Consider the following 27,147-nt stretch of genomic DNA (forward strand, 5'->3'; position numbering starts at 1 on the left):
AGTCTTTTATAAAAGAGGGGGCAGGGCCTTTTTTAAAACGTTGGTTTTATATATACAAGTTAAGGAAAGAAGATTTGCACTTTTTAAAACTCAAACACACATTTCTATTTCAATCCCCTCACCCTTGTAAAAACGTGTTATATACCATATTAAGACATTTATCGAAAATTAAATGTAGTAGTTGAATGATCATCCATACTTTTGCCATTGTAAATATACGGTGAAAATAGTCACAGAGAAAAGTTAAAAGTACTTTAATCATAGATCCAATTGCACTATTTCAAATGAATGGGCTGAATCATTCATATCAAAATGAATCTTTGTCTTTAAGATAAAACCTATAATTAGACTCATTGTTAGTCAAAAAATATTAAACATATTAATGAAAAAACATGTTACTTACTTTTTTTATTATCTTTCCTTCGGTAGCAGCTGTGTTTAACAAATTCAGAAAGTCATGTTATGTTTTTTTTTATAAAAGACCTCAGTAACATTATATTGAGAATATAAAGTAGGCAAAAAGTGGTATATGTTTAGGTCAGTTAGCCAATAATTACAGTATATTCAATTTTATATGTACATATATGGGGAATCGACTTATTTTTGAGCTTTGGGTTGCTCAGTACTTTATCGTAAGGTGGTAATTCAGTGCAAGGCTAGGTAAAGGTAAGAAAATATATAGAATGCATTTAAATGCGCATTTGAATAAATAGAAATAAATCAATAAAATGTATGTTTAAGATAAAAAGAATAAAATTCAAAATAAAAGGCATTTGAATAAATGAAATATAATGCATTTAGATAAATAGAATAAATGTATTTAAATAAATAAAATAAAATGCATTTAAATGAATTAAACAAAATGCATTTAAATGAATAAAATAAAATGCATTTAAATAAATAAAATAACATGCATTTAAAATTTTAAATCAATAAAATAACATGCATTTGAATGAATAAAATAACATACATTTAAATGAATAAAATAAAATGCATTTAAATAAATAAAATAACATGCATTTAAATAAATAATGCTATATGCATTTTAATAAATAAAATAAAATGTATTTTGAAAATCGGTTAATTGTGTTGTTTTTATAATTGTATCAATAAACCAATTTTTCAAGACGTTTTGGCCATTGCCTTCTTTAGTTCTTTATTTATGTTGTTTTTGTTTTTGACCAATATTCAATCTTTGGCTTTTAACAGAAAAAGTGAAAATGTAAAAAAAACAAAAAAAATTGGTAAATATTTATTTTTATTTTTATGGACTGGTGGGAATTCAGTTATAGCTAGGGTTACAAGATAATTAGAAAAAAATATCCAAAGAAAATGTCAAAATATTGCAAAATTATTGAACATGATAATTATAGGTAGAGTAGGCAACTACTGTTTTTTCTATGGTCGGGTTGTTGTCTCTTTGACACATTCCCTTATTTCCATTCTCAATTTAATTTGATGAAAAATTGAATTCCATTTGAAAATGCCTTTCTACTAAGTCTTGGATAACTTTTTTAAGCTTTGAAAATCATTTTTTCATCATTAAGGATATACAAAATGCATATAGTTGAACAGACTACAGGCTTCTGTCCTAAGAAGAGAACATTGTCTTCGCTATGTTTTGTTGAGATATTATCCCAGCTTAATTTAAAGATTTTTACATGTAATATCCCTACAGGCATCTTGTTAAAGTGTCATTCAAGATTGACTGCCTGGATAATGCGTGAAAATTATTTAAGGCCATTTCCTGGTTGTAGATTTCAACGATCTTTCATCATAGATTATATTTTTTAAACTATTTTTAAAAAAGTAGAAGTAAAAATAATTTGTGGGTCCATGTTCTAAAGGGTGTTGTTGAATGGTGTATTTTTGCTTTCAAACAAGAGTTGTCTCCTATATGTCTTTGGAATATCAATCATTTTATCACATGTCGTTGAAACAAACATATTTATATTGATATCAATGACCAGTGGTCTGGAGCGATCCATTTATTCTGGTGGGATAGAAGTGTCATAAGAAAAGTCAGTTTAAAAGAAGAAAAAAAAAAGAATGCAGTAATAAAATCTCACAATTGCACTTCTGTCTATGAAAATCAATATATTTCTCCGTTTGTGTATTTCTGTTCTTTATATTTATTTTTATTTTAAAATTATTTTTTTTTAATTGACCCCTTCTGATCCCTATGATTGGTACATGCCATATTTAATGTTTACATGTAATATATGTTCCTGTTTTAACTCTGAAACAAAACAAAACACTATGTCAATGTAATTGTGCAGGTTGTTATGTGTATAGTCAAAAAAATGTTAAGTCTTCAGTCGCTCGTTCAGGAGGATTTTTCATTTTCAGAGGATTATTTAGTAGAAAAGGTAGTTTTATGAATTTATGTTTATTGTAATGTTTTTTAAAAAAAAAATGCACCTTATGAGGCTCCCCTAAAATATGTCATGTAGTATTTTTTTGATTAACCTAATTTTGAAAATTTTATTTCGATCACAAGGCTGACGCAAGCTTGTCTGTTTTAGTACCTCTTACTTTTATATAAGTTTGTATTTATTTTCATAGTTTTTTTTTGAAAAGCACCTTTTGAGCATAGTCTAGAATACTAGTCCATGGATTATTATTTTGCTTTACACATAATTTTGAAAATTTTGATTAGATCACATGTATGGCTGACGCAAGCTTGTCTGTTCTAGTCCTCTTATGTGCAACTACACAATTATTTTGGTGAACATTTTAGATGAAATTAAATTAGCATCCCTTGGAATGCAGTCATAGATATAGGAAGATTTGGTATGAGTGCCAATGAGACAACTCTGCATCCAAATAACAATTTATAAAATTAAACCTTTATATAGGTCAATGTACGGCATTGTTTATTTCATTGAAAATATTTAAATCAGGTCACTTGGCTGTGACTCCATTGCGTTATTTTATAGATTACATGTGTTATCATCTTCAGTAAGGGATATTGTTATATTGGCTTAAAAATTACATATTGAAAATTCAGAAATTTTTGCATTGCATGATTAAAATTGAACAATAATTAAAAAAAAATCAAATTTTTGCAATTTTGGAAAATTCTGCATACAAATGCGAACAAAATTCTAAAAGTTATTTTTTATTTACTCATTACTCTTTGCAATTTATGTGATAATAAGAACATTACACACATATTTACGAATTTTCAGTACCATATATTTACACTTAAAATCTGGTATGATTGTTTTTGTTCTCTCTGAATAAAGTGACATTTGATTATGACGTCATAAAAAAATCTTTTAAAGGAAAAGATCACGATGAAACCTTTTATTCAAGATGTCAACAACCTAACAAGAAAAATAAACAATGTGTATGAGGTAGATCAGAGAAGTTCAAAAATGAAAAAAATAATATATGAATGAAAAATAAATTGAAGAAAGAACAACAATGTATAAATGAATGTGAAATGCCAAAAAACAAAAACAAAAATAACTCATTCATACACGGGATGCGTAAGCTTATGTATTTAGTGTAATGTTAATATTGTACTTAGAGTGGGGTGCTCATTTTCGCCATATCTTTCCATGTTTTCTTCAGTTTATGTTCAGGTCCTTATGTTTTTGAAGTATACTGATATTTCTATATGAAGATAACTTCAAATGCAAAATATTCTTAGCTTTAAAACATCTTTGTTTTGAAAAAAATCATTTGAAATGTTGGATTAAAGGGTGTTTGAAATTTCCTTGTGTTTTGTCAACGGGGTACACATATTCGCCGTTGTTACACATCTATTTAAAACCAAATAACTGCAGCTTTAAACAATATGTATCAAATATATTTCATTATAGATGAATAGCAGACATTTGAAAGGTTTTAAAAAAACTGAAATTTAGGGCGAATATGAGCGCCCCACTCTAGGTGAAATTAAACAAAATCTAGAATTTGAAATTGATTCAATAAGTCAGAAGAACATTAGACCATGAACAGAACATGCTAAGAATATTGACAATTTATGGAGCTACTTTTTAGATATTTGATTTTTAAGATATTGCAGGAAAAAGGCTAACTCAGACTTTTATCTTATATTTAGTTTTGACATTATTTGGGTCTCAAATCGTAAGATATAAAATCTCGAATCTGTTTAAATTTTGGCAATAACCTTTTTATGAGGTATTGTAATTTTCTATGAAAATAAAAGTGGGTGATATTTGGGCAAAATTTTTTACCCTGTAATTTAGGAGGAAAAAATCTAAGGAGTCCGAAACATCTGACAAAAATATTTTACCCTGTATTGTAGGAAAAAACTTAAGGAGTCCGAAACATCTGACAAAAATATTTTACCCCGTATTGTAGGAAAAAACCTAAGGAGTCCGAAACATCTGACAAAAATATTTTACCCTGTATTGTAGGAAAAAATCTAAGGAGTCCGAAACATCGGACAAAAATATTTTACCCTGTATTGTAGGAAAAAATCTAAGGAGTCCGAAACATCTGACAAAAATATTTTACCCTGTATTGTAGGAAAAAACCTAAGGAGTCCGAACATCTGACAAAAATTCTGAAACCTGACCTAAGTACATCCTTAAAGTTTGTTTGTTTGTCGACTGCTGTACTTCTAGTCATCTATTCTTTTTTAATACGGTTTTTCTTCAGCTTATGGCTTTTCATTTAGAATAATTTTAAATATTTTCTTTAACCAAATAAAAGCAAGATTTTGTATTGATTAAATGTCCTTGTTTAAATATTCATACAAATTTCTTATCAAGAGTGAAATAAAAAATTACTTATTTTATGAATTTATGTAGGTATGCATTTCTTTTTTTATGCTAGAGTTGTCTCCCATTTAAAAAAATAAAAAAAATAATCATCAGTCAATAAAACAAGTTATAGCCATGATAAATACACCAGTGGAAAACAGGCTTATGCTTTGTTTCATGTTTTAACTGATCAGTTATGGAACAAATAGAAAGCAAATAAAGTTATTGAATTGTTACTAAGTGACTTGCATACTTCTCCTTTTTGATGCAATCATAGTGGGTCTCATAGGGGTGACGCCGGATTGCAAAATTTTGGTAAGCGTGACATGTGAAAGTCAAATTATTGTGCCATGAAAACGGGAAATAAAGTCTAGCGGGACACGGAAATTTAAAAAAAAAAAGTTCCTTATGTACATAGTGTAAGCAGGATTTGGGAATTTGACAGAACAGTGAGCGGTATCCAGGATCAGAACACCCCCCCCCCCAATGGGACCCCCATCATACTGTTATTTTGCTTTAAGCTTTGAGATGAAGAAATAATTTCAAAATTCAGGGGTTTTGAATCATAATTAAGATGGAAGGTAATGGAGGATTTTGATCGTTAACAAACAGTTCTATTTGAACTCTCTTCAACCTTCCCCTTAAAACTGTGTCATTTTCACATTGTTTATAATCATATTTATTAATAATGAAGTATGTAAAATATCTAACAAAATTAATTAATGTTACAATACAAGCAATAGTAGCCACTCTTCTTCAATCATACCTGTATCAATAGTTAAAACACGTTGTCCTTAATTTCGGATTTTATACGACCATTAAAACATTAGCCATTAATTGTAAATTGATTTTCATTTAGCTTTATTCAATCAATTGATCATAGTGAAATACTTGTCATATAGAAAACAGTTATATTGCCCCCAGGGTGATATTCAAAGTTATTACCTTGTTGTGTAATATTACAACACTATAACACAATAATGATATTCTTGTGTCATCTTGTTCTTAATAACAAGTTAACAACATTTTAAAATTCTTTATATACTTGAGGAATTTTAACTTGTTATGGGAGTTTGCTTACAGTTTTTGCAGCTTAATTAAACAGGTAACTTATATAGAAAGGAAAATACACTTTTTAACATTGATTTCTTTTTGATTTTTTTTTTAGTAGTTATCTCCCCATAATTTATTTATGATTTTAAGTTAATGAAATCTATATGCTTATACCATATAACATCACCTTATTTTATACACTTGGTTCATCAATTTTCAAGGTGTTTGTGATCTTCTATTAATATTGTAACATATATTTTCCTCATTTCAAAGTTTTAATGAGTCTTTGTGTACTTATGTATATTGTCCTCATGTTGGCTTCACATGCAGTGAGGTCATTGGTTTGATTTATACATACTATTGGAGTCTTCATGATAAACTATAACATTCACAAGACCCAACATTATTATTGAAAATTTCGATAAGATTCTATTAGTGTATGTAGAAATTCTTACAGCAACAAATGTAATTTTTGTAAACCTGGTCTTGTAGGCCTGTGGCTATTAGTGTATAGACTACTATTGAATTGCTAAAATCGTACAAATTAGTATAGATAGCCAAATTGTTAATATGTAAAGTTCTGCTTGAAGGTAAAACCAATTAATTTGGGCAATGTTAAGTTGTATAAAACATGTACAAGGTTATATTATGAAAAAGTACGATCCCATGTTAGGCATAACAGTATCAATGTTTGGCAAGACTAATTATTTCAATTTTTACGAAAGATACAAAACTTGACAAAAACTTGACAAAGTATCTGTTTTCTTTATTCAACTGTCGATTCAGAATAAGTTTTTTTTTGGTGAATTTAGAGGGTATAGGTAAACACCAAATTTGTAAACCCTTGTAAGCAGCTTTTGTCAAAACACAATGAAAAATTAAAACATAAAACATAATTTTTCAACAATCTATGCAAAACTGATTTCCGAATGATGATAGTTGGGATGTACTTCATTATCTTTCTTTTTACTAGTCCAAAATCTATTTCAATTTTCTGTTATTTCATGACTTCGCTGTACTTAAAAGGATGGTTTATTGACCATATTGGCCTATATGTTTTTTAATTTTGGGTTAGTTTAAAATATGAGATGCTTTATGTCAGATAGTGATACACAGATAAAGATGGTAGATTTCAGTTGTTGTTTTTTAAAATGTTTTATTATTTCTATACAGCTTTAGATGACGGAATTACAAAATTACAACAGATTTAAACATTGGAAAACACAATAGAAAAGTGTAGAAGTACATCATAAATTTTTGCATGATTTTAATTCAGCGTTTGAAGATGGCATTACAAAATTACAACAGATAAACACTTGAAAACACAATAGAAAAGTGTAGAATTCATCATAAATTTATGTCGTTTTAAACGATTTAAGTAGCAGGTTGCAAATATAAAGATTATATCACTAATTGAAATCGCAGATATCTGATTTTGCAGAAATTAATGTCAGTGAAATTTAATATTTTATTTCATTTTAAATGATGTCGTAAAAGGCATATTTTTTGTTTTACTCCACATATTAATTTACCTTTTATTGAAACAGAAAATGCAGAGTTGCTGAATTTAATCTTCAATTTTTATCAATTCTTTGAATTAAAATTTTGCTTAAATTTTAAATGTACCCATGGCGATTTATTTCACCTAAACATATTGACATCATTATATAACAGTTTGAAGTAAATTGCTTGTAAATTTGTAAGGGAAATTGACCAGTTGTTAAATTGTCAGTGTTATTGATCTTTTGTTGTTAACTTGTAACTAGAACTGACCAGTTGCTGTAAACTTGTAACTAGAACTGACCAGTTGTTGTTAACTTGTCACTGGTATTAACCAGTTGTTGTTAACTTGTCACTGGTATTAACCAGTTGTTGTTAACTTGTCACTGGTATTAACCAGTTGTTGTTAACTTGTAACTGGAACTGACCAGTTGTTGTTAACTTGTAACTAGAACAGACCAGTTGTTGTTAACTTGTAACTAGAACTGACCAGTTGTTGTTAACTTGTCACTGGTATTAACCAGTTGTTGTTAACTTGTCACTGGTATTAACCAGTTGTTGTTAACTTGTCACTGGTATTAACCAGTTGTTGTTAACTTGTAACTGGAACTGACCAGTTGTTGTTAACTTGTAACTAGAACAGACCAGTTGTTGTTAACTTGTCACTAGAACTGACCAGTTGTAATTAACTTGTAACCAGAAGAATCCAGTTGTAATAAGCTTTTTACTTAAATTAACCAGTTGATGTAAACTTGTAACTGGAACTGACCAGTTGTTGTAAACTTGTATCTGGAATTGACCAGCTGTTATAAACTTGTATCTGGAATTGACCAGCTGTTATAAACTTGTAACCAGAATTATCCAGTTTTAGTAAACTTGTAACTGGAATTAACCAGTTACTGTAAACTTGTAACTGTAACTGCCCAGTTGCTATAAACTTGTAACTGGTATTGACCAGAATATTGGTGACCACATGATAGTGTTTTGTAGAAGAAACAAGTGTGCCAGAAATATGGAAATGGAGAGAAAATTATAAATAAATACAATTTCAGACAAAATTTTCTAACAAAATTGTCTTTGGTGTAAAATTTCCCTTATAAACACAGTCAAGAATTATGAACCCGAAGACTGTCTTATGAAACTGCAATATAATACACTTCTGCTTCAAAGTCCTGTTCTTAAAACATTACTATTGACTTGCAAACACTAAAAATGCTTTTTAAGTAATATTTTTTGAAGTCTTAAATTAAATCTTAAATTAAGTCTGAAGAAGTAGGAAGCTAATAATTTGTACAATTTATGAGTAAGAGTTTATAGTTTGCTAACCACAATAATATTATTACTATTGTTACAGCTCAGTGAATGTATAGTGCAATAGGTTTAATTTACGATTTAAAATCCAAAACAACATGTTAAATTTGAGTAAATAACTTTTTACAGGTTATTTACATTTAAATAATGTATTCTGTGTGTCACACACCTTTGTTTATCCTGACGTAACTTTTAAATTTACATATATTTTTGCTTCAGTTGAGTGAATCTTTTATAAAATATAAGTGATTTTTTAGTACCTTTAATATGATGGGATCTGTGGATGTTTGTAGAATGGGACCTTTTAGCAGTAGTGTATCTAACTTCAGTCTTCAGGACTTATTCATTATAGGACAGTCTTGGGTAAATTCTTAATATCACAATGACTAATGTTTTTTTATTTACTGCATCTTTTTTTTCTGTTTCTCAAATAATGATTTTTTATTTTGTTGATTTATGTAAGAATTTTTTTCTGCACATGATTTTTTTTTATCTTCAACGGGAGGACATTATAACTTGTATGAAAATCAGGAAAACAGGATTATTGTATTCTGTTGTATTAGAAACTGGAGAAATAAAGAGTTGCTTTCCTATAAAATGAAAACTACAAGATCATCTAACACCATCTTTTGATCTTTAGATCTCTTTTCTTTTTTTTTTTTGGGGGGGGGGGGGAGGGGGAGGGGGAGCAATGTGCATTTGATTTGTTTTGTAGGCTGCTGTCTTTGTTTTGCCATTTTCTCCATCACATTTGGTTATTTGTTGAATTCTAGAAATGACTTAAACTGATTATTATTTCTCCTTACAGGAAAGTACTAGTCAAGATCATGATCTTTCCACTCGACAGCGCCACCAATCAGCCCCTGAAGAACCCCAGTCGACTACATCAACACCATCTACCTCAAAGTCAAGTACACCTGTATTGCCTCATCTTCCACAGCGTCAACGCCACGCTTCAGTAGAACAGTCAACATTTAACCGGCCATCGTCTGTTGGCTTGGAAACAGTCAAAAGACCAACCGATACCTCTAATTTTATCGTTGATAAAAATTTGGACAATTTCTTAAATTCACTATGGGAGAAGGGAAACGAAACTAATCAAATTCAACCTCAAAAGAAACGGAAATTATCGTCATCGGAAGTGGATAGTACGGCTGATCAAGATCAAGCTAATTTCCCAAATAAGGAAGGCACGAAATTAATGAAAGAAAATGCTTTATTAGCAAAATTGTTATCAACAAAAGCTAATAAAGAAAAAATTGTAAATACAGGCATATCTGGGAATGCTAACCCGTCAGCGACACCACAAAGTAGACTAACGAAAGATGTATCACAGAAACTTCTAAGTGTTAAACCAAGTTTACCATTACTTTCTAAAACACTGTCCGATTCTAAATTAGACACGGGATCATCCAATTCTAATACAGATTCATTCTCTGTTGGAAGTAAAGAAATGGGACAACTAAAAAACCTTAATCAAACGTCAGGTCAGAACAAGATGACGGACATGTTGAACAGTTATAATTCCTCGTCCAATAATATCGGACAAGACGATAACAGTCAGGACACCTATGATAGTTTACAACGAATGTTGTTCGATAGTCAATCTGACAATGTTATGGAGTTTTCAGAAGTATCAGAATCATCAGACCCTCTGCTTAATGAAATTTTACAACAAGCTGAAGATCTCAAACAAGACTTGACTACGCCTAAAACACCATCATCAAGTAGAGGGCCCACCCCTGCAGTCAACAATGGACCATTACATGAAAATGCTCCGCCAGTGTTAAGTGATTTGGACTTACTATCCCAGTTTGAGCAGGTCCTCAAAGAGAAAAATGCCTCTCTTGATGAGATTGATCAGCTTTTAGGAATAAGTAATCAAGCCATGGGCCAAGCAATGGGTTTAGTAAAGACCGGTGGTCCCAATGACATGATGGCAATAGAGGAAATTCAGAAGGAGTTGATGCGTGACGAGCCTATCCACTCCAATGCCATGCCAAATCCTATGATTGCACGAGCATTGCAGGCGCAGAGCAGCATGAATCGACAGAGCTTCATGCAAAGCATGAGTGCTATGAGTCAGAGTGCTATGAGTCAGGTTCCTGGGAATGGGAATATGGATATGGGATTCCAACAGATCTCTCCTCCTAATCCTCAACAGGGATTCCAGCAACAACAACAACAAAACTTTGGCCTACCTGGGCCACGCCTTCCTGGGCCTCCAGGTGAGATATTAGACAGGCACTGAATATAAAAAGCATCAGTTTCAGGACCTGAGTGTCTCTTTTTAAAAAAATCAGCAAGTTGTAAAATTTTGAATGTTGGAATTCATCGTAGATCCATGAAGTTATTTATTGCAAATAGAACAAGTCAGGAATTTTTATTGGGAACAATGTAATTTGTGAAGGTTTATTTTACATTTACACTTCTTAGAATTATGTAAGGTAATTTCAGTTTAAATTTAATTTAAAGTCATAAGAAACCTCAAATCAAAAAAAAATATGCATATGTTTTTTATAACTAAATGGATAGTTTTCATTATACAACTTATGTACATATACTTTTTTTCTGAGGAAAATTCTTTAATTTGTCCACATTTAGAAGAAGTTTACTTATTTTTAATTGCTTGCTTCCAGGAAGCAATTCGCCGACATATTTTCCGTATGCATAGTGACCCGAGCGTAACCCTCCTCGTAAAAATCCGGTGATCGCAATACGCATGGATCTGTCATTGAAATAAACAAATATCTGATTATACATGTTAAACATGTGCTCAATACCCATGCTTTTTGTGATTTGTTTACTATAAGGTGACAGTCGGTAAAACTCGGCTTCAAAACACGGCATTTAATGAGCAGCCATATTTTTAAAATCATAACAAACAGAGAGAAAAAAAATTGACGATTATATGATATATTTGCGAAAATAATGATAAAATCGTGCACAGAGGATTAAGTTTATGATATATACATGCATTGGTTCAAGAATTGGATAAACATTATTTTTCACCACTCACTCGTTTCATATGACTTTAAATAAACTTCATAAACCTTGAAAAATATTATCTTTACTGATTTCTTAGACTTCAAACTTGACTGAAAGTTATATATTTTTCCCTTATATAAACACTTTGAATAATTTTGAAAAGCAGTTTTATTGAAAAGATAATTTTATTTTCTAAGGGCCTTTAGCAAGTGCCTTGAGTAATGGGATGCAGCAACGCCCCGGTTTTCCAAACAGTATGGCCATGCAGGTGCGGCAGTCCTTGCTCCAGCAACAGAAATTGAAAGCTCAGCGGGAAATGGAGAAAAGACGTCAAGCGGCAGAACAAGCCAGAAGGCGAGCGCTGATGCAGGCTCAACTGTCCAACAACTTTGGCTCAAGGTTTCAACCTGTAAGTAGTCAGAAGTAGGGAAAACATGATCATAGTGAAAAGTGGTCTATTTTCATGATGTTTTCATTTTCTGATTTCTAGGGCTAAACTTGCTTGTGAGATTTCTTTGATTCTGGTTTAGCATAAAGATCAAAATTATGGGAGGTATTATTTATCTGGCCTTGTGGTAATTTCCCCTTTTCATTAGATGTGCATGTTATTTTCTGTCTGTTAAAGATTTATAAATCTTCAAAAAAAATTAATTAAATTCACAACATGTATGTTGTTTCTTTTGCAGTGTATCTTTATATACAAAGTATACAGTCTTTTATCATGTTTATCATGTTTAAAAAAAACTTTAAATTGATGGTTTCAAATGGTATCTGATATTTAAATTCCTTTATTATTTAGTATTGAGTGGTAATTCCAGAAATATGTTGTGCACCTTTAATCTGAATCATAGGTTTCATACTACAGAGGTGGAGTTAACCCTTTTCTCCGTAATGGACGCCGTTTGACACCTATGTAGTGTCTCAGTTGAAACGTCATGCCTAAGAAAAATCTGGATCAAACTTTATAAAATTTGGATCTAATTTAAAAAGGATATTCTTAAGAAGATCTGACTGGAATTTCATTGATGAAATATTTGTTTTCTCAATGCATTAATACTTTAAACCAGATGATTATTTTTTTTTTGAAAAAATCCTATGCGAATCAAGTACGATAAAAAAAAATCCATGAAGGAAAGGGTTAAGGGGTGGAGGGGCCCGGACACTTTTATAGAGCTTCATATATGATAAATACATAAATAATACTCCAAATATTGGTTTGTCAGGGGACCATACTTTTTCAAAATAATGGATCCTACAGCACCTGTTTTAAAAAAAAATTAAAAAAATCCAGGAAATAATAATAAGGTCTTATCTTTATAAATAAATATTTAACAATCCTGTATTGTAGAATATGGATGGAAATTCTATGTCAGTACAGCCATTCCCAGAAAATCTGGCTGAAATGATGAACAGTGGCAATGCCCCAAATGTATCATTGCAGGTGAGTTGCAACCGTAGTTACACAGAAACTATTCACCTGTTAACCTATTTTCTTATAAGGGGCTTCGATGGACAAGTGGTCTAAGTAGTTGCTACTTTAATTACTAGCCAGTCAACATTGAGATTGTGACTTCGAACTCCGCTTGTGCGGGTGTGCTAGGCTCCAATCTTAATTGACTAGGATTGTCAGTTTTCCTATAAAAAGTCTGTGGTTTTCTCAGGGCACTCAAGCTTCCTCCACTGATAAAAACTGCCTACCACAAAATAGCCCATAAGCTGACATAAATGTGGCATTAAAAAAAATAATGTTACCTTATAGCTGCTTTTTTAAAAAAAATTAAAAAAATTTTCTTTTTTTTTTTAAACCAAAAAATATGCTTGATAAAATATGTGCATTCAAGATTTTTCTGGAATTACCAACATCAGAAATGTTCAAATCTAAATGTTTAATAGCAAAAGATGTATAAATATGTACAAACAGGAGGAGCTACTGTGAATTTACTATTATTCGTTGGGATACCAGTTTTCGTTGATTTCATTGGTACAGAAAAACAATGAAGTTAAATGTTTCAAGGAATGATATATCCTATAGACATGTATTTTGACTTGGGCAAAACCACAGAATTATATATCCACGGACATGCAATTTGTTGGTTATCCACGAAAAATTGGTACCCATGAAAAATAAATGAAATATATTAAAATCATACATTTAACATTGACACCTTTTCCTCTCAGAACATTTAGAAAAATTAACAAGCATTTTATAAGATTTTCAAACTTTCAAACATGGCTTTTTAAACTATATGTAATTAAATTATAAAAAGAATAGTAGGGGGTTAGTAGGCAAACTTTTTTAATGGCACTTTATAGATAAAACCAGAGGATTTCAAAAATCTGGCAACAATTCAAAAACAAGAGGAGCGACCATACTTAACGGTAAATGGATAAAATGTTTGCCTCTAGATGTAAGGTGAAAAGCTATTAGTTGTATTATTGATTTACCCGTAAACTCATTTTTTTTTTAAATTTGATTAAAAAAAATTCTGTCTTTTAAAAAAAAAATGTTTGAATTATTTTGTTAATAATCCATTGTTATGTAGTGGATATCAAGGATTTCGTGGGTATTTGTTAACCACAAAACTTAAATGTCCAAATATTTCAATACCTTTATGTAAAATTTGTTTAAACGAAAATAAGTAAATACCCAGTGATCAACCTTTCCTAAATAATGCTTGGTGTTAAATTAGGTTTTTATTAGAAAGGACATTGACAGTAAATGTAGATTGAAAATATTGAACTTAAGAATTAGCACTTTTTTCATGTTTACACATTTAGAATTTTAACAACTAATATTTAAGTGTATGGAGATGTGCAATCATCACCTGCAATTTTTCACTATACAAACACAATATGTTATGATACAAAATATTCCGCAAAGTTTCTTGGTAGGTGTTCTTTTTGGCATGTTGTTATTGAATTGTATCTGTAACGTGTGAAATCTCAGGGACTATGCTGAAAAGTTGTTAATTTTGCTGACATTTGGCCTGCTCACAGACTGCAATAATAGCTTACTGTCATAGGAACATGACTACTTTTAGAATATCTAATCCAAGATTTCAAATATAGAAAAATATTCAACTTGTGACCAGACAACACCTTAATTCAGGAATGCTTGACACATAGGGTTTGTTATTAAGGTTGTTTGATCACAAGTTATATATTTGGCGATATTTGAATTCTAGATTTTTTTCTTAAGAATTAAGATTGAAAAAAAAGAATGAGACAAAAAAAATACATATTAAATATAGCCCACAACAGAAGGCATTCATTTACAGATCCTCAGACATTGTCAGATGGTCACTGCAACATTATAATTGACCTTCTAAGTTTTGTTTTAGTTAAAGATGACTAACCTTCTTTAAGGTGGTACCTAACACTACAGGGAGATAACTCTGTAAAAATCTGCTAAACGTTTTAATCACGTTGTATTGTTAAGGAAATATTAAGCTTCTCAATGAACAAAATAAGTGTTTGTCAAACTGCTATATAACCAATGAAATTTTTCTTATAAAGTGCTTGGTTTGAAATTTTTTGAAATTTTATATTTTTGTGAAAGGGTCAAAGTAAACATTTTGTCTAAATTTTATGAAAATTAAACGAGCCAAATTAATATGAGTCAAGGTGTTTGGTACCACCTTAAAAACAAATAAACAGGTGGTAATATTCTATTTCAACCTGAGGAAATACTTTGGAATTCACTTTTTCAGAATCTAAAGGACTATGGGTAGTTTCATTGTTCGTACACCAAAATGAAAAGTGACACTACGTCATTGCATGACATTTTGGTGTACTCTTTTCAAAATATTACCCTGAATGCATTAGATTCTGAATGGGCGATTTTAATGTCATGAAAAAAAGTCTTTAAAATTTTGATTTACACTGTCTATTCTAATAAAACATACAAATTTATCATAAAACATTGTTTCTAGAGGTAGACACTAAAAAATTTTATTTCCTTTTTTATAGAGAAACCAAAGTATACCAGGTCCAATGTCACCACGATTCAACCCTAACGTGATGCCTCAAAACCAAGGGATGAATCCTCAAATGATCGGACCTTCTACTCCTAGCTCCCAAATGTCGCCTCATTTTAACCAGCAGTCACAGTGGAATATCCGTCAACAGGGATTACAGAGTCCTATGGGAATGCCACAGGTTGATCAAATGGTACTATACTTTTTATATTCACAAACATGTTTAACCCCGCTGCATATTTGCGCCTGTCCCAAGTCAGGAGCCTCTGGCCTTTGTTAGTCTTGTATTATTTTAACTTTTAGTTTATTGTGTACAATTTGGAGTTTAATATGGTGTTCATTATCACTGAACAAGTATATATTTGTTTAGGGGCCATCTGAAGGACCCCTCCGGGTGCAAGACCTGTTGGTGACCTTCTGCTGTTGTCTGCTCTATGGTCGGGTTGTTGTCTCTTTGGCACATTCCCCATTTCCATTCTCAATTTTATTATGCCCCACCTACGATAGTAGAGGGGCATTATGTTTTCTGGTCTGTGCGTCCATTCGTCCGTCCGTCTGTCCGTTCGTCCGTCTGTCCCGCTCCAGGTTAAAGTTTTTGGTCAAGGTAGTTTTTGATGAAGTTGAAGTCCAATCGACTTCAAACTTAGTACACATGTTCCCTATGATATGATCTTTCTAATTTTAATGCCAAATTAGAGTTTTTACCCCAATTTCACGGTCCACTGAACATGGAAAGTGATAGTGCGAGTGGGGCATTCGTGTACTGAGGACACATTCTTGTTTTTGACTATTATTTATTATTACATGAGGTGAAAGATATACATTTATCTTGTATATTGTCTGAATACAGGCCATTTTTGTTTACATCTAAATTTTCCCTGGCACAAAATCCACATAAGGGGAATGTTCCAAGGAGACAAAAACCTAAACAAAGAGCAGAATAAAGCCAAAGGCCACCAATTGGTCTTCAACACAGTCAGAAAATTCCCCACCTGCAGGAGGGCTTCAACAGGCCCCTAAATAAAAATGTGTACTAGTACAATGAAAATAGACACCCCTCTACACTCTAAAAATATATAAATGAACTAAAATTTAAAAAAAACATTTTTGGAAAAGTTTTTCCCCTCCTCCTTCCACCCTTGTTCTATTCCTGGTCACATACCAGTATATATAAAGGGTTTTTGTCATTGCAGACTTCACAGATGAACATGCAGAGACATCGGTCATTGTCCGGTGGGACTAACAACCAATCAAGGTTCCAGTTCCCAGAGGGACAGTTCAACAACAATAATAACAGTCAGATGAACATGTTACAACAGCAATCTTTATACTCTGGTAGAATGATGAGACAGATGAGCATGCCAGGTAAGGGGAGATTATTATAGTAAAAGGGGGGAGACAGATGAGCATGCCAGGTAAATCTCGTTGAGATGATGAACAGTAATGTATAAATGTCATTTATTGAAAGCCTATGATGGTTAAAATTCAAATTTATACACATTGTGTAAGAAATCAATATTGAGGACTTGAGTGACAAGTCTAGCACTAACAAAGTTCATCAGCAAACGAAAATGTGTGCAAAATGGCAACCACCACCTGACTAATATCAAACAGTTAAGTTTTTATGTACTTGGCCTATAAAATTCAAAAAAAATAAATTGTTATGATTTGTTTGCTTATTGTTTTATTTTAATTCTACAGATTTATTTTCGTACCTGAAACAAAAGTTTTAATAGCATGAATAGTGATATTTCATTAGGGAGAAAGTCGAAAGTTTTAACATATTTGATTATCTCAATTTTTTTAAATTTCGTCACATTTATATATAATTCTTTTTGTAGGTCGTGGCTCCCCAAGGACGTCACAGAGTCCATTTGGAAACAGTCCTGACCCTATGTTAATGTCCCCTAACTCCATATCACCTAACAACTCTTTACGACAGTCAACGAGTCAGATCAGTCCATCTTATAACCAATCATCAGGTGTGATGTGTGTGCCATCGTCGTCTGGAGGGATGGGAGCGCCATCGTCATTATCACCAGTGCAGAATATGAATCAAGGAATTAATTCAGTGGCCTCATCAAATAATGGGTTCGGAGATTATGAGATGCAACTCGATATAGAAAAGTTAGTAGATATATACACACTTTTTAAACACCATTTATTTAGAATTTGTTAAAAAGAGGATAGTTTAAATTTAGATTATTTTTATGGACAGCAAAAATTAAAATAGTTAATAATATGGCTAGAACAGTTTTGAAAATTTTGATGCTTAACTTGTTATTTATGATAAGTTTTGATTTATTGAAATATCAATGGACTTGTTTGTGAGAAAGAAGTTTAAAAAGATAATATTTTTTTTTAGTTTTTCATAGATTTTACATGCATTCTATTCAAATGTACCTATTTTAGGAATTTTTCATTCAATAGTATTTTATTAACTATTACTGTTAAATTCAAATAAATAATTTTTTTCGTTTTTTTCCCTTTCAGTAAAATAAGCATGAACAAATCAGACTTCGTGAAGCAGGAGTTACGTAATATATGTAACGCACGATCGGAGAAACAAATGCAGCAGATTAATCAACATCACACATCACAGTCCCTCTCTTTACAGTCACCACAACAACAACCTTTAACCTCACCTCATTCTCAACAGAACTTAACCTCACCACATCCTCAGCAACAACCAATGACATCACCCCAGTTACCACCTTATTCCCAACACCAACAACAACAACATCAGCATCAACAGCAGCAGTCGGTCACGTTAGATTATGAATCAGAAATACCACTTGATATTTTAGACCAAAGTAAGTTTAATAAGATTACTATGGATTCAAAATGATACGCTGAATACCAATTTAAGTGGATTTTGTGGATTTTGTTTCAACAAATTACAAATCTTCTATATGCAGATTTTGAAAAAAAACAAACAAAATTTATACCCCTAACATGCAAGTTTTGTTTTCCTCAATCCACACTAATGTTACCCACCAAAATAAATCAATCCACAGTTATTTTTTTATTTTTATACGACCGCAAAAATTGAAAAATTTTTGGTTGTATATTGGTATCACGTTGGCGTCTGTGTCGTCGTCGTCCGAATACTTTTTGTTTTCGCACTCTAACTTTAGTATAAGTGAATAGAAATATATGAAATTTTAACACAAGGTTTATGACCACAAAAGGAAGGTTGGGATTGATTTTGGGAGTTTTAGTCCCAACTTTGTAGTAATAAGGGACCAAAAAGGGCCCAAATAAGCATTTTCTTGTTTATTTATGAAATGATTCTTTCATGCCATGCTCTTGGCTTAATTGAACATAGGTAGGCATTATATGTGTTATCATCTCCATATTTAAAGGTAGATAATGAACAGATACCTGTAAAATTACCTTTAGATTTTATTAATTTTCTTACAAGCAATAACACCAAAATGTTCATTTTGATCCCAAGTGTTGTTCAATTTTGATGCTTATCATGTGGAGCCCCCCCTCCCCCCCCCCCCCCCCCCCAAAAAAAAAAAATGTTTAAAATTTTGACTCAGCATTTATACATCACTTTACAGAAATCATAAAATGAATCATCTGAATTATCAATGTTCCATATTTGTAGTAACTGAGATGGCTAAAGACCATGGTGTGATGACTGGTACGGCTGGAGGTGGATTAAATTTGGAAGATCTCAAAGAGGAGGATGTCCTCAAGAGGAAAAGGGAGGAGGCAAAACAAGTTTATGAAAAATTCCAAGCTCTTGCCAAAGCCGAGGCCAGGATGGATCAAAGTAAGTTAAAGAAAAGCTAAATATGTTTTATTGCAATGTGTTTTTGGTGTAAAGATTGCATGAAATACAATCAAAACCCTGATATCTAAATCTTCCAAGGCTTATTACAAACTTTTTGATACACAAAATACAGTGCATTGATCATAACATTCTAAACATCCTATCCATGAAAATTTACAGAAATTATTCATTGTAAATCTTTGCTCAGATATTTATGTCACAAAACGATGTTACATCTGTCAAGAAAATTACGTAACTTATACAAAAATTTTTAAAACATGAGAGTTTAAATTATTGTTATTACAATCCTGTCACTTTTTTAGCATTATTAACAGAAACAATGCAATTATTTCTGAATTGACACTTTATTCATGTAAAACATTAAACATCTATCAATCAATCAGTGAATCATATCTCTGTAGGGGGGGGGGGTCTCAATGGGGGGTTCTGATCCCAGATCCCGCTTACTGTTTTGTCAGATTCCTGTATCCCACTAACACTATACGGTAAGCAATTCTCATTTTTTTTTAATTTCCCGTGTCCCCCTAGACTTCATTTCCCATTTTCACAGCACAATAATTTGACTTTCACGTGTCACGCTTACAAAAAATCGGCAATCACACATTACGCTTAGACCCCAATGAGACCCACTCTGTGTTGTTATCAATGGCTAATATCTTTTTATTTCAGAAGAGGAATCAAATGATGTGATACCAAGTACAATATTTAGGAAACAATTAATGACTCAAGTAATGAACAGCCAGAATCAACCTCTATTACAGAGGTCAACTAGTATAGATACCAATCAGGTTCAGGTCGTTACTAAGGAACCAAGGGTGAGTTCATTATACCAATCAGGTTCAGGTCGTTACTAAGGAGCCAAGGGTCAGTTCATTATACCAATCAGGTTCAGGTTGTTACTAAGGAGCCAAGGGTCAGTTCATTATACCAATCAGGTTCAGGTCGTTACTAAGGAGCCAAGGGTGAGTTCATTATACCAATCAGGTTCAGGTCGTTACTAAGGAGCCAAGGGTGAGTTCATTATACCAATCAGGTTCAGGTCGTTACTAAGGAACCAAGGGTGAGTTCATTATACCAATCAGGTTCAGGTCGTTACTAAGGAGCCAAGGGTGAGTTCATTATACCAATCAGGTTCAGGTCGTTACTAAGGAGCCAAGGGTGAGTTCATTATACCAATCAGGTTCAGGTCGGTACTAAGGAGCCAAGGGTGAGTTCATTATACCAATCAGGTTCAGGTTGTTACTAAGGAGCCAAGGGTCAGTTCATTATATATTTTTGTGATACAGACATATTTAAGTAGTATTAAGTTTAGGAAGAAAGGTATTAAAGTGGTTTCAGATTTTTTGGAAAATAAAGTTTGTTTCCAGATTTTGAAGAAAAAAAATCATTTGTTGACCCTGAGAGAAAAAAAAATGTTTATTTCACCCTCAGCTGCCACTATAATTTTTTTTATGTAATTCTTAAATTGAAAGAAAAAAAATGTTGTCCACTTGTTGACAAAAAAAAATAGATTGTTTTTCGGCAAAGGCGGAAAAAAAGTTTGTCCAGACAAAAAATCCATTGCCCTTCTCCCGAAAATCAAATGGTTGCTGCCTTATCAAGGTCAATTGGTTGCTAAGGAACCAAGTATGAGTCCATTTTATCCTTTGTTCTCAGGATAAAAGGTTACTAAACAACAAGGCATAGTCCATTGTATCTTTTAGTTGTAAGAACATTTAGTCTTGAGTTAGGTTTAACAAGTTACACAGAAACCAAGGTGAATTCATTTTGTAAAAGGGAGGTATAGACTCTACCAAAGGTCAAGTGTGGTTTTAACTGATGCTGAGTCTATTTAAGATGTAGAAACTCTTCTCAAGTTCTGATTGTTTCTTTGAAATATTGACAGCTATGTATTTGAAGCCTTAATGTGATAAAAGTTTTATTTATTTGTGAGCAAAAATGTTGTTCTTATATTGTTGTTGAAAATTCCATGAAAGTATTTTATTAGTGGTTTTTTTCCCCTGACATTTATTTCATGTATTTGTAGAAGTAAAGATTGATATGTCAGCAAAAAATATTTTTGTTAATATTGTTATGTTGTTAATTACCTCATTATCTGGGTCAATTGGTTGCTAAGGAACCAAGGATGAGTCCATTTTATCCTTTGTGTCCTCAGGTTAAAGGTTACTAAACAACAAGGCATAGTCCATTGTATCTTTTAGTTGTAAGAACATTTTGCGTTATTTTATTGACATTTATGTTTTTGAAACTTACATGTGATAAGAGGTTTTGATTTATATGTCAGAATTATTTTTTCTAGAATTTTTTTATAGTGAAACTGTCACAAAAAAATTATATGATTTTCTTTTTTTAAATTTCAGACAAGTGTTGATGACATGAAACCGCCAGACCACAAAAATAGTTTACTACAACAGTTACTGTCCGAATGACGACAGCTTTAATTTAGACGCCATTTTATATTAAAAATAAGTGCCATCTACATTATTGTAGGATCAGACAGACGGGTTAATGTTAAACGAACTTTACAGGAATATTGACTGATAAAAATCAGCCTGTTTGTTGATGTTAACAGCTGTTCTTGATTTGACGTGTTAACATTATATGGATGTGTTAACAAAAGGTCAGAAGAATTTGACGTGTTAACATATGGATGTGTTAACAAAGTGTCAGCATAAAATCTACTTCAATGGAAAATCATTACAGGAAAAACAATGAATTCAATTTGAACTACCTGTATTTTTTTCCCCGCTAAATATTGATTTGACTAAATGAAGTGCTATTTCGAAAAATAGGTCACAGGAACCTTAATGTGGAGAAAAATAAATTCAAGTGACCTACATTTGTGATATCAATTTGTGATGTGCACTCATAAATGACAGTTTAAGTGCACTTTACTAAGAGAAAAAAAAAACATCTGAGAAAATGATGTGAGAGGTTTGTGATTAGGCCAGTTATATTTTATATGAAATCTACCAATATGGTTGCTCTTGTAAATTGTCCAATACCATATTTGGTGGATAAAAGGATTTTTTATAAACAACACTACAAAACAGTGATATTATAACTTGTAGTGAAAAATATTTGTTTATGTTTGTTAGAATGGATTTATATTCAACAAAATTTGCAAAATTTTTAGAAACCAGACTATTTCGTGTACAGATCGAAAGACGGAGGAATTTTCAATGCTGTATATGTTTTATTTGGGTTGCACAAAGTGCCTACAAAGGATTAACCCAGGGACATTTTATTATTAGCGCTAGATGACTATTTTCGTATTAGGAAAGTTTTCACATAGATTTTAACCCTATATTGCATGTATAGAGTACTATATAGACAGACTTTGTTTTTGTTACTCGTTTAAGTTTTATGTTTAAGACGATGTTAATTACTCTAGAGTAGTGATAAATAGAGCAAAACGTTCTGGTGATCTCATTATAGTTAAACTATTTTACTGCTCAAATTATTTACGCATGTTGATTGCCTTTTAAGTCGGGAAATGACGATTTTTAAACCATAATTCTGGTCATTTAATATCAGATTCAGGGATTTTTCAATAGAAGGATTGGATTAGTTTAAAATGAACACATATTTGTGATGGTATGAATTTTTGTCAGCCGTATGCCAGTATATCTGACTATAAATAGGGCCGATTTTGAACCTGGCAGCTTTTATGGAGTATGAAACTTAATGAAGGTCAAAGTGCACGGGACAGGAAAGGAATTCATTTGTTTCATTTTGGGGATATAGCAGAAAGGATTGTAGAAGTGTAGAAAAGTTGAATCAAAGAAAATAAAAGTTCAGCGGAAAAAAGGAGAATTTTGATAAATGTGTAAATCAAAATGGTAAAAATGATACAACGAAAAGCTGGAGACAATAAATTACAAACACGGGTAATATGTCATAGTCCCATAATGGAAACTACAGTTGTGTAACCATGGTTACGATACAAAGTGAAATTATTTTGCTTCGTCACTTAACATCAATGTTGTGGACTATAAATTTGTAAAGGGCATAATGTAAATGATTTAATATGTATATGATAGAGGTTATGAAATTTTCAGTCAAGGTCATAGGAGTGATTCAAGGTCAAAGAGCAAAAAACATCTAAATTATCAAAAAGATATATTGAATATAACTTTTAATGTTATTTGATTGTACGAGGGAGATACTTCTCCTGTTACTGTTGACCTTGACCTCTATGACGACTGGTATTGTAAGGATTATTCACATTTGCACATATAACATAAAGTATTGTACACATATTCAGTGATAAATAACATATAAATGAAATATTTATCATGTGTTGTTAATTACTTTGTATATATAATGTACATAAATATTAACTGTATATACAAAATATACACAAATAACTGTTATCATGTAATATGTAAAGTATATTTTTGTTGGATTTAATCATCAATATGTTGTGCTATAAAATTGTCAGTATAAAAACTTTGTCCAGTTTAGATAAAATATTAGGCTGAATTCAATTTTCTCTTTCGTAAAGTTATCTAAAATCAAAACTCAAATTCTTGTGCCAGATAATTGTTTGTTAAACCAAATATAGTGCTTTTATGATCTTTTTAGATAAAAAAAAAATAAATATGTTTTTGGGACAAATTTTTTATACCTGACAGTCTCATTGTAAATATCTATTTTGGAGCCATTCCACTAAAATGGAGACAAAACTATTGAACATAAGGCCATTCACAATAATGTTAAGTTGTCTAATTCTCTTCCCTTGTTTTACATCAATTTCTTTGAGTACTCAGTAGGGGTGCGAATATATCTCCGTCTAAACTTCAAATGTTTTAGAGGATTAAAATCAAAAAGTATCAGCGAAAGTAAGTTGGTATATCCAGAAATTGACTGGCAACCATGTAACATTTTTTTGACAACTTGTTGTGAGCAAATGTTTCTTTAACCTCTTACTCTTTCAAGCAAGTGCTTTCTCCTTGTCATTGTAATTTTTTGGGGTAAAGATTGTGTTCATAGCACTGATTTGGTAGCTTATTTTTTATACCTCATCACTACTTGTTAGGGAACAAAATACTTAGTGCTTTGAGGTGAACATTCTTGACATTTTATCTGTGTAAATTTTAATTACTTTATCAATGAAATATATACTTAGATATCAAGTTACAAAAAATGTGTATTAGTATTAGTATTATCATACTTGTCAAGAAAACTATTTAATTGAAGATTTCCACAAGAGACTTTATTTATTCTAAAAATGGCCATTGCAGGTTATATTAACAGTGGAGTTATCTTTCTTTGTTTATAATTGAGGTGAACCAACTATAGACAATTAAGGTATATCCATTTCAAAATATTGTTATTTTTGCTAAAATATTGCAAATTTAAAACTTTTCAGTTCACACTACAAAATGAATGCAATCTTTACCTACAGTGCTAACCAGCACTTTGATTTCTAAACAAATGTGATGATTGTTAACACGGGTAAGCCATTTAAAAAAAGAAATGCTCAATTATTTGCTCTTTAACCCTTTAACCTTTAATAGTGAGGTGATAGACATAAAAGTTACAGATTTCTGTGTGCATAATACCATGATGAGGTTATCATGAGACCAATAACAATGTTGCGGCCATTTTCTAAAGTAGAAACAAATAATTCTTGAAAAGATTCAAATTACACAGATAATGTGGTAAGAAAATCTTGTAATTAAGTTCTAGAATTAAAACAAAGGTATTCTGTAAAATGTGAACAATTCTCCATTTCAGAATCTATAGGATTATGGGTAATTGTTTTATGTCAAATACCAAAATGAAATCACATTACTGGTTGAAATTCTATGTTTTGAACATTGTTAGTCAATCACAATCTTTTGGTGTACCTTTTCAAAAATATTACCCAGAATGCATTAGATTCTGAAATCCAAATGATGCCTCATTGTGGTGTCAGGAAAGCGATTTAAAGTGCTATCTTCTGTTAAGTTTGTTGTTAATGAAAGTTTATTACTGTTTTATTTTCTCTGTCAATTGTACTAAATCTCATAATAAGTTCTTATGCATGAAAAAGAGATCTTTGAAAAAACACACTCAAGGTGTGATAGAGTAGTTATTGATGAATGAAACCAAGATGAAAGAAGGAAAATACACACAAATGATAAACAATGTTTAATGTACTGCCTACTAGTATTATTTGAATCAATTCTTGTAATTAGTTTAACACATTGTGTAACAATTTTTAAGATTTTTGTTGATATTAAGTAAAAATATTGGTTAAGGAGTTATTACAGATTAAAAATGGTGTTATCTTCCTTACTTGATGAAAAGGAGTTATCTACCTTACTTGATGAATACAAGGTTGTAATGGTTTTGTTGAGTATTGTAATTTTTATTGCCTTATTATTATAAACAGTGGTCCTCAAATGAAATCACAATCCCTATGAACGTCCTCAATCTGGTCACCATCACCTATCTCAATCTGGTTTATGAAACCAGTTATCCTTATTTCTATCAGAGTTTTGATTATCTCCCCTCATTTATTTGTTTTTTAATTCTCGAAGGAAAATTAATTCAATTTATTTTTCTTCATGAGAAAATGAAATTTCTCTTAAATGTTTGGGAAACTAAACTTGAAATATACGTCAGGGAACATATATTTTTATTCATAATTTTTTATGCTCTTGCTGTTTAGTGTGTGACAAACTTATGATCTTTCATTGAAAAAATAAATGATTTAAATGAAATTTAAGACTATTTTCTGTGATATCTCAATTTCTTTAAGGACTAAACATTTTCCATCTATGCTGATTGACTCGGCATAATTTCTTTTTGAATTATAAATATAAATGTATATGAAATGATTGTTCATTTACTTTTGTGACACCTGTGTTTTTAACTACTTTGTTACAAATGCAAGGAAGTAAATAATTAATTGAATTCTTCAAGAGTTTTAGCTACAAAGCTGTGATTGTACTATTCTTATGAACAGAATTGTAAATTGTTTTTTAAACTTTAAAAGAGGTCTAATCTATGTTTTTTTTTAATAAACATGTTAACTCTCTGCATTTTAAAACATACTAAATTTAATCTATAATAATTTTTTAATTTTTTTTTTAATATCTTAAAGATTGTTTTATTAATATGAAATTTAAATAGCAAACGTTTTAAGTTAAACAAATGATTCTTTTGCTCGACAGTTTAACTGTTTAAAATATAAGCCAATCTTGCAATAGACTGGTTTTCTAATGGACTGGTTCCCTAACAATATGATTTTATTGTGGACTATTTCCTAAGGATAGGTCTTTTCATTTGTGTTATTATTTTGTTATTTACAAATAACTTTGTACAGAATGATGTTATTTCTTTGTTAAACATATTAATGTTAACAGTTATCTTACTGACCTTGACATTAACAATATGTTAATGTGATGACTTTGACATTTGTTAATGTGGTAACCTTGACACTATTATCTGTTGGTTTATTTGTTTTTCATCATTGGTAAGACTGTGTTAATACAGTTATAATCATCCTCCTAGTTAATGGAATCAGGAAAAAATAACATTAAAATCAACTTGATAATATACTATGGTGTTTTCATTCTGCCTTATATTACTTATATTGTAAATATGAAAATAAGAAGATGTGGTCAGATTGCCAATTAGATAACTTAAAGTATCCTAAAAAATTCAAAAAAAATAACATGAAAATCAACTTGATAATATACTATGGTGTTTTCATTCTGGCTTTTATTACTTGTATTGTAAATATAAAAATAAAAAGATGTGGTATGATTGCCAATGGTGG

At 31.1% G+C, this 27,147-nt stretch overlaps 1 protein-coding gene across 19 annotated transcripts in view; it reads left to right on the forward strand.

The window, feature by feature from the left end:
- LOC139498066 (nuclear receptor coactivator 2-like) overlaps positions 1–26,926 on the forward strand; it is a 145,600-nt gene extending 118,674 nt beyond the window's left edge. For 8 of the 19 annotated variants that reach the window (XM_071286368.1, XM_071286376.1, XM_071286377.1 and 5 more), the window contains 10 exons: positions 9,412–10,831; positions 11,789–12,000; positions 12,940–13,032; positions 15,561–15,761; positions 16,762–16,933; positions 17,410–17,695; positions 18,062–18,381; positions 19,185–19,352; positions 20,043–20,188; positions 21,734–26,926. In XM_071286368.1, the coding sequence (XP_071142469.1) occupies positions 9,412–10,831; positions 11,789–12,000; positions 12,940–13,032; positions 15,561–15,761; positions 16,762–16,933; positions 17,410–17,695; positions 18,062–18,381; positions 19,185–19,352; positions 20,043–20,188; positions 21,734–21,802 (3,087 nt within the window). In that variant the 3' untranslated portion in view covers positions 21,803–26,926. The other 11 variants (XM_071286383.1, XM_071286384.1, XM_071286385.1 and 8 more) reach the window with 5 other exon arrangements.
- The last annotated feature ends 221 nt before the right edge of the window (positions 26,927–27,147 follow it).

The sequence above is a fragment of the Mytilus edulis genome, chromosome 12, assembly GCF_963676685.1.
Source record: "Mytilus edulis chromosome 12, xbMytEdul2.2, whole genome shotgun sequence".
NCBI classification, from domain to species: Eukaryota; Metazoa; Mollusca; class Bivalvia; order Mytilida; family Mytilidae; genus Mytilus; species Mytilus edulis.